Source organism: Fukomys damarensis, unplaced genomic scaffold (assembly GCF_012274545.1).
Source record: "Fukomys damarensis isolate Sample0158 unplaced genomic scaffold, DMR_v1.0_HiC HiC_scaffold_19, whole genome shotgun sequence".
Taxonomy (NCBI): domain Eukaryota; kingdom Metazoa; phylum Chordata; class Mammalia; order Rodentia; family Bathyergidae; genus Fukomys; species Fukomys damarensis.
This window is the reverse complement of record NW_022900931.1, coordinates 24,535,365-24,544,415: the sequence shown is the minus strand read 5'-3', so window position 1 is coordinate 24,544,415 and position 9,051 is coordinate 24,535,365. Positions and strand designations below refer to the sequence as shown.

The following is a 9,051-nucleotide window of genomic DNA, read 5'->3' as shown; positions in this document are numbered from 1 at the left end:
CTTGAACTCACAGCGATCTTCCTGCCTCAGCCTCCCGAGTGCTGTGATTACAGGCATGCGCCACCACACCCGGCTCCCAGATTCTTCATTTAAACGGTGCACTCGGTCTCCCCCAACCTCCCACTTGGAAGAGAATTTTGACAGAGGTAGAACACAGTACAGGAAACACCGGCCGCTCCACCCCAGCCTGCATCCCTGTGACTCCCTCTGGTCAAGGCACAGGCAGCCAGCGGTCTTGTGACTGCTCTGCCCTCAGGCCCACACCCACCAAGTGTGGGGTGCCTATGTCCGAAGCCTTCTTCCGGGACTAACTCAGAAAGTCTCCAGAGATTTCTCTCTAACAAAAAGATAAATCTCCAGTTCTTTGTTTTTTGGCATTACTGGGGATCGAATTCAAGGCCTTCACACTAAGCTACATCCTCAGTCCTTGTTGCTGTAGCTGTTGTTGGTATTTATTTTTTGAGACAAGGCCCCGTTAAGTCACTAAGTTGCCCAGGCTGGGCTCAAACTCATGGTCCTCCTGCCTCAGCCTCCGAAGTTCTGGGACTGCAGGCCTGGGCCACTGTATGCAGCAAAAATCTCCATTGCTTTAGCCGAGCGTTCAAAGCTGTCTATATTACTCCAAACTTGCTATGTATCCTTACTGCAGATTATTTCTGTAAAGTTTCTCTAGCCTAACTAGTTCATCCACTATATTCTGAACTAAGGTCTCTGCAATCTCTCCAATTAATTATTTCAATGGGATTCAATTAACCAGGAATTTTGCTTTTTTCTTCATCATCCTCTTCCTCTTTTTCTTTTAGCAATACTGGAGATAAAACCCAGGGATGCTATACCACTGAGTTAAATCCCAGCAGGTTTTATTTATTTATTTTTTTTGAGGCACAGCCACACTAAGTGGTGGGGGGACTTAAAGTTGAGATCCTCCTGCCTCAGCCTCCTGAGATTTGGGCTACAGTCCTTGCCGCCACACCTGACTCCTGCTTTTGCCCATTCAAATTCTACTCTTCCTTTAGCATCCAGCTCCCATCCCAACTCATCTGAAATCACCTGTTTCCCCAGCCAGAGGTGTCCTCCCTCCTCAGGCATTTTTCTACCACTAATTAATCGTGAACTCACATTATCCACTGTATTTCCACTCACCCACAAAACGACTTTGTGCTGTCACTTCTCTTGGATGATTGTTTTAGCACTTGTTTTTACTTAATTTTTTATTAGGATGAAACTACACCAATTAAGTATCATTGGATCCAATCACATGAAGATGTCACTATTTCACCATCCTAGTCATACAGCTTAAGAATAACATTAATATACCAATCCTAACATATCAAGGAATGTTGGAAAACATCCAAGGACACAGCGTAAAACCACACTTACACACACACACACACACACACACACACACAATTTTTGCAGTGTGCACCAGGCGTCGGCGTGACCCAGCCCCCCCTGGGATAGGGACAGGAGGAGGCTGGGACCCTGGCCGGGTCTGGGCCTCTACCTTGCAGGGAAGTCATGCCGCTCACACTGCCTCCTCTTCGATCCCTGCTCTCTGGTGCTGCCAGCCGTGCACCCCGACCTCTCCTGTTCAGCTGAGCCTCTGCCACCCGCGGGACGCTGTGTGAGTCAGACACAGGGCGTGGATTCAGGGGCTGCGGAAGTGGGGGGCACCTCTGGCGACAAGAAAGACTGATGCCAAGGACGTCCGTCCAAGCAGATGCCAGGACACTAAGTTTCCGGGGCCTTCCCTGGCCGCATCTGAAATGAGGAAGGTTTCACTTTCCTGTAAACGAAAGCAAAACTATCTGTCATCCTTTCCCAGAGAGAAGACAGAAACTACAAAGGCAGCAGGGAATTGGCATCCTGTGTCGTCACCTGTCACCTGCCAGGTTCCGAGGCACCCGGGAGAGCGCTGTGGCCTCACCTGTCCTTGTGGACACGGGAGGGGCTGTGACCCAGCACCTCGGCCCCCCTCCGAGGTCTCTGGAGCTCGGCTTCCTCCTCAGGCCCAGCTGGAGGGCACCCCCCCACCCGCCTGCCCACACCCACTTCCCCACAGCTGCAGCCCTGTTTCCTGAACCCGGGTCAAGTTCAGGGCGTAAATCCACTGCAGCTCAGTGCGGGCTCCCGGAAGTGAGGCCACTCATGACCCAAGTCCTCCTCCAGGATCTTGGGTGTGTAGCCCTGGACTTCGACCACAGGGCCTCATGAACCTAACCCTGAATCTAAACCAGACTTTATTTGCCCTGGTGGCCAGGCTGGAGCCTCACAAGATAAGCAGTGGTGGCAGTGAGTGTTACCTGTAATCTCAGCTACTCCAGAGGCGGAGATCGGAGGATTCCAAGTGTGAGGTTAAACCACTTCCAAACAAGACAAAAGCCCTGAGACGCAGCTCAGCACTAGATACGAAGCCCTGAGTTCAACCCCCAGTGCCAAAAAACAAAACCAATATCCATGCCCTAACCCTGACGAAGGCCCTGTGCAGATGTGACTGTGGTGAGCATCTTAGGAGCTAGGAAGATGGTAGCAGAGGCCAGGTGGTAAGACGGTGATTCAGAGGCCAGGAGTTGGGAGTTTGGCAGCACTAGAAGCTGGGACGTGGGGTCCCCTCCACAAGGCAGGCTGCTGTCAACTTGATTTGGTGAAATGGCTCACTCCGCCCTCAGAACTGCGAGCTAATCGGCATTGTTTTATATCCTGTGGCGACCGCCACAGCAGCAAAGGGAAAGCGACACAGTGAGATAGACTCCCGGGGAGCGCCTAGGCAGGAGCTAACCTGCGGCATCACTGGGCTGTTCTCCACGAGTCCTGTTGGCAGCCAGAGTGAGGACACAACTGCGGACACGAAGTCCAGGAGCCCACGCGAAGGCCCACCCTGCGGCTGCAGCCAGCGGAGAGCAGGGGCTGACCGCTCTCCCGCCCCGCGGTGAGCACAGCCCGGGGCCCACGGACAGAGGGGCCTCTGTGCAGGGCAGGGAACCTCTGGAGCCCACAGGCCCCAGAGCTGGGCAGAGAAAATCCTGGCTGGCTGGGTCCTGAGACTGCTGAGCTTACAAAGGAACCACTCATTCAGTAGTAGCACAGGAATTTCTTCTCTGACTCCATCTTTTTTAATTTTTCTATTTCATGTATTTTTACCTTTCCTTCAGTGGACTTTTTGGGGATTTTTGGCCCCCCCTTCTTCCCCTTTTTAGTTTCTTTTTCCCTTTCAACTTTTTTCTCTTCCTTCATTAACTTTCGTTTTTGGGGGGTACCAGGGATCGAACTTGGGACATTGTCCTTGCGAGGCAGGCGGTGGCACCACTAAGCTAAGTCCCTGGCCCTCTTCATTAACTTTCTTTTATCTCCCGTTTGTGCTGTTTATCTTTTTTCTTATTCATTCTTTCCTATGACTGTTCTCTATCATATTCATTTCCTTTGGTCCTTAGTAGGAGCCTTTGTCTCATTTTCTCTCCTCCTTCTCATAACCCATTAATTTTTCAAATTCTGGGGCTGGGGATTTAGCTCAGCGGTTCGGTGGCCTGCCTTGCAAGCGCAAGGGCCCATCCCTGGTACAAAAAAAAAAAAAAAAATTTCAAATTGTGCCTTTTTCATTCAGTGGATTCCCCATCCCCTCCACATTTCCTAGTTTAACTATCAGCCTTATGAATTTCTAGATAGCTAGTTAACTTTATGCTATTGCTGCTGAATACTGTTCTATTGTTATAGAGATAAAGTGCTCCATTTAGTCAACACAATGCAGGTCATTAGTAGTTCAATATTTGTTTTTTCTTAGTGTTAGACCCCAGATAGCCTCGGTCCTCTCTACAACATATCATACGCAAAGGATAGAATAGAATCTATTTTTCAACACAAGAATAGAATCTTTTTTTTTTCCTTGCAGTACCAGGGATTAAACTCAGGACCTTGAGCTTGCCAGGCAGGCGCAGCGCCACTGAGCTACATCCGCAGCCCAATAGGACATCTTTTAAAGGGGCTGGGGATGTACTCTGTGGTCCCACCACCTGCCTCGCAAGCACAAGGACCCAAATTCTATCTCCGGTACAAAAAGAAAAATGTTTTTAAAAAAAGACAACTTTTATGATAAAGACCACCTAAGAAATGACCCCCCAAACCAGCATCCAAAAAGTTCTCAAGAACAGCCTAGAAGAGACAATGAAGATAATAATATAAAAGCTCTAACAGAGTAAATTCACCCAGTAGGGTGACCAGAGAAGTACAAAGAAAAGATAGGGAAACAGCAACAGGAAAACAAGGCAATGACAGGAAAAAAATCAGTACCTACAAGTAGTAAGTCATTGCGAATAGTTATTCATTTCCATAATCAAGACACAGACTGGCAAAATGGATCAAGAAACAAAGTAAAAAAAAAAAAACACAAAAAAAGAAAAAGAAAGAAAGAAAGAAAAGAAGCTGGGCATGGTGGTGCACGCCTGTAATCCCAGCACACAGGAGGATCGCCATGAGTTTGAGACCAGCCTGGGCTACGTAGTGAGTTCCAGGTCAGTCTCAACTACATAGTGAGACCCTGTCTCAAAAAAACCAATAAATAAATAAATAAATAAATAAAAAGATCAGAACAGAAAAGACACAAATCAATGAATTAGAAATGCAAAAGGTAAAATCACAATGGAAACTGCCAAAATAAAAAGAGTATTAACTCTTTCATAATTTTGTACACCAATGAATTGGGGAATTTGGAAGAAATGGATTCCTGGACACATATAAATTACCAAAACTAAACCAGAGGACTTTACATTTCTGAATAATACAATAACATGCAATGAAATTGAAGTAGTAATAAAAAAAACTATCAACTAAGAAAAGCCCAAATCCAGATGGGTTCAGTCCTGGGAAGTTCTTACACCAGTATCAAGCTTTTTAATGAAATTGAAAGAGAAGTGCCTGGCTCACTATAAATTTTTCTAGTAAGTTTTGCAATTGGGTAGCATGAGTCCTTCAAGTTGATATTTACTTTATCAGAATTCTTTTGGCTATTCTAAGTGATTTGCGTGTCCATATGAATTTCAGAACCAGCACCTGAGGGCTGGGGACACAGCTGAACAGTAGATCATTTCCCCAGGGTTGAGATTTCCTAGAATGTCTCTCCAGGGTCTCATGTGTCCAAAGGTGGAGCTTTGGGAGGTGACTGGATCTTCATCCGTGGGTTAGTCCACTGGTGAGTCACGGCTAGAAGTGCCGCCAGGAGGTGGTCACGGGGGGACCTGGAGGGCGAGTTCTTGTCCCTGGCGCCCCCTTTCTCCCTCCACTTCCTGGCTGCCCCACGGTCAACAGCGTTCCTCCGCCAGCCCCTCCCCAACAATGTTTCTGCCTTGGAATCCGCTGACCATGGACTGAACCCACTAAAACCAAGAGCCACAATGCACATCTCTTCCTTTACATCATGGTGTTGGGTGTTTTGTCCCAGCCAGAGGAAAGTGACCAAGACACCCAGCATACGTGAGGCCTTGGGCTTGGTTCCCAGTACCACACACACACACACAACTTTCGGCTGGAGTTTCTGCGTGGGCCTGCACTGAACACCTGTTGTTCAGTATGTGGAGTACTGAGCCCTCCCATCCAGGAACATACTGAATCCTGCTGTCCAGTCCTTCAGTGTTCAGGTCAGGCACCCGAATATTTTATAAATGTTCCCCTTAAGTATTGTGTGTGTTTTGATGTGTGTGTGTGTAATCACATCATGTAATTGTCACTGGTGTGTAGAAACAGGTGAGTTTTGCATAGTGAGGAAAGGAATACACTCTTCATCCACCCATGATTTACCCACGAAACAAGTGAAATGTGTGAGATGTTGTGTGAGTCAGTTTTTCATGTCCTTAGAAAAACAGATCCTTTGATTTCCCCAAATGGAAAAACAACAAAGGTTTTAACAGATTTGTTGTTTGTGGGGGTTTTTGTTTGTTTGTTGTTTCAGACAGATTCTCACTGTGCTGGCCTGCTGGCCTGGAACTCCTAGACTCAAGAAATTCTCCTGCTTCAGCCTCCCTAGCAGCTGGGACTACAAGCTGCTGGATGCCATACTGAGGTTGCTCTTCCTGATTTAATCAGCAGGAGGCAGAAAAGCAAGTAAGAGTTGCAGATCCAAATGGGATATAAATTTCCAACTCAAGTCCTTAGTTTGCACCATCTATTTCCTCACTCTGCTCTGGCTTCTCACCAGTCTGAAGTTACTGAACTGCAAGCCCATGTTCTCCATCAAAGCTCCTACTACATCTGAACATCCACATCAAAAACCCTTGTCACCGGGTATGGTGGCACACACCTGTAGTCCCAGTACTTGGGAGGCTGAGGCAGGAGGATTGCCGCAAGTTTGAGGCCAGCTATGGGGAGACCCTGCCTCAAAAACCAAAAATAAATAAAATAAGGCCATGGGGCCAGTGGCGCTGCTGCCTGCCTCTCAAGTGCAAGGTCCTGAGTTCGATCGTGGTACCAAAAAAATAAAGACAGAAAAAACAAAAGCAAAACAGAACAAAGAAAACCCTTCTCCTTTTATTTAGGAGGTTTAACTCTTGCTTATAGTCGTGGTAGTTATCACAGCCTCCCTTCCACCAGAGCTATGGACTTCACTGTTTCAGGAATGTTCAGATAATTACCCCTGTATTCCTCACCACATCTTTACTATTTATTATCTGGAGGACAAAAATTGTAGTTTGTGCCTAAAGTAATTATTCTCAAGTGTCCCTAAGATCTGTGTGTAACTTTCCCGCAAAGACAAATTGTACCTACCACAACAGGTCAAAAGTGACGACTGCATATTTTCAGTGATAAATTTTTATCCAGAATGAACTGACCCAGCTTAGTGGGGATTATTTGTTTTGTGAGACAGGGTCTCAGTATGTAGCCCAGGCATCCTCCTGCCTCAGCCTTTCAAATGCTGGGCTTCAAAGTCTTTGTAAATAGGGAGGGGTAAAAGGGAGGACAGGGGAATGGGGAAAAAATAAGAACCAAGACATATCATGTACAAGATCCCAATGGTAAACATAACTGTACTGTTTGCTTTAAATGTACCAATAAACTTAATGGGGAAAAAATGCTGGGATTACAGGCCTGGGCCACCACCATGCTTGGCCTTTATTATACGTGCTCGCCATAGGGTTACACTCATCGTGAGGAGCTATCACACGCGAATAACTCATCTGAATTCCTTTTGCGTCCTCATTTTCCTCTGTAACAGTACCTAGTGTACGAGTTCCGAGTTCCACCGGGGAAAGCTGACTTTCCGATCGCTTCTCTTTAAAGCATGAATAACAATGCCAAAGATCAGAGAACAATGAAACATCTGAGACACAGGTGGAATCACCGCCGCCCACAGTGCCAGGGAGCGACGTTTCTTTTTGTCCGGGTCGGCTGTATGGTCACGCGCGTGACGGGGTGGGGGTGAATCATCGGGGAGTGCGCGTGTGCGCGGGTGTGCGTGTGAGCGCGTGTGCGTGTGTGCATTAAGCACGCGTGGCCGCAGGCCCTACCCACACCCGCACTCGTCCACCACCATGTCCTCGTGGTGGCGCAGGACGACGCTGTCGCCGTCCTGGTACAGCAGGGAGATGGGCGAGAGCAGAGAGGTTGAAGTAGAGCAGCCGCCGCAGACAGGAGTCGGAGGGAAGGAGCGAGCCTGCGTGGAAAGAGACGGCAGTCATCTCCTCCGGCCCGCGCGCTCTCGGCTTTACCCAAACCCCACCGCTCGCGAGGCTGAGGCAGGAGGAGTCTGAGTTCCAGTGACTCGCGATCGCTGGAGGTCGGTTTCTTTGTGCTGACCCTGAACTCACTCTGTAGCCCAGCTGGCCTCCAGCTCCCAGGGGCGCTTCTGCCTCCCGAGTGCTGGATCACGGGCCTGCGCCACCACACCTGGCAGAAGTGAGAAGCTTTACACACTGGTGGCGAGGTATAAACCTTGGAGGTTATTTGTTGGCTACATAGCAAAAGCTTGACTGTCAGCACAGAGGAGGCTGATGCAGGAGGATCAAGAATTCAAGGCCAGTCTGAGCCACATGTGAGACCTCGACTCAAAAGTTGAAATGTGTCTGCTCTTTGGTCTAACGATCTCCCAAAAGTGTGCGCACGCAAGTATGCTATGTCCACACCCAGCACGGGCCCTCTGTTACACACAAGGGAGTATTTCTGAGCTGTCCCCAGCAAGAAGCTCGGAGAAAGTTAGACGGAGGCGGAGCAGACCCCGCCCCCCAGTGAGGGCCGAAGACCTGAAGTCACGGAGGGCAGACTCCTCGCTCACCTCCGGATTCTCCAGCCGACCGTGGGCCGGGCTCACAGCAGGACTCCAATAATGCTCCCCGACAGATCTGTATTCAAACCTTCCCTCCCGACGGAGCAAAGCTAACTGCCCAGAGCAGGCATAGAAATGCAGATCCGCAACGCCGCCCAGGCGCCACAAGAATCAGGCGCGAGAGCGAGGCGGGCTGGGCTGGAAGATCTTTAAATCTGACCTTGATATCGGGTGGGTGGTCGCTGACTTGGGGAACTAGTGAACTGCGGATGTGAAAGGTACGGGGCCACCGCTCTGCGTTCCCACAAACCAGTGCCTTCTTCCACCCACCCGGAAAGGGGTGTGCACAGATTTAGGAGCAAACGGGGAGGAAAACCTTCAACCCTGCTTAACATTTTAAAAGACTACGATGTGCATATTGTGGTTAACTAGCGAGAGTGAGCCCAGCCCTCTGGGAGGCTGAGACAGGAGGATCCCGAGTTCGAGCCTTATCTGCTATTTAGCGACTTAGCAAGACCCCATCTCAAGTAAAACATGGAATAAAGGGCTGAGGACTAGCTCCCTGCACAGGCCCTAGGGCCCAGCCCCAGCCCCGCAAGGAAAAGGTCAACCACTTTGAACCCTCTGTCCCCACACTAGCAGTCTGACCTTCGATGGGTCACGGGTTACCTCCGGCCTCGGCCTTAATTTCCTGGCTGTTAAAAGGTCGATAAGAATCCCAACCCGCCTTCCCCTCGGCATTGTGACTGGGACGGGACGCGATGAAACACGGAGATGCCCGCCCGTGCCCGCGTCGTGCCCACCTC

At 49.1% G+C, this 9,051-nt stretch overlaps 1 protein-coding gene across 1 annotated transcript in view; it reads right to left on the bottom strand.

Moving 5' to 3' along the window:
• Positions 1-2,008, bottom strand: part of Apobec1 (apolipoprotein B mRNA editing enzyme catalytic subunit 1) — a 9,624-nt gene extending 7,616 nt beyond the window's left edge. The window contains exons 1-2 of the mRNA XM_010607843.1: positions 1,928-2,008; positions 1,505-1,786 (exon numbers count right to left, since the gene is read on the bottom strand). Of these exons, the coding sequence (XP_010606145.1) occupies positions 1,505-1,520 (16 nt within the window). The 5' untranslated portion in view covers positions 1,521-1,786; positions 1,928-2,008. The remainder of the gene's footprint in view (positions 1-1,504; positions 1,787-1,927) is intronic.
• Between the last annotated feature and the right edge of the window lie 7,043 nt (positions 2,009-9,051).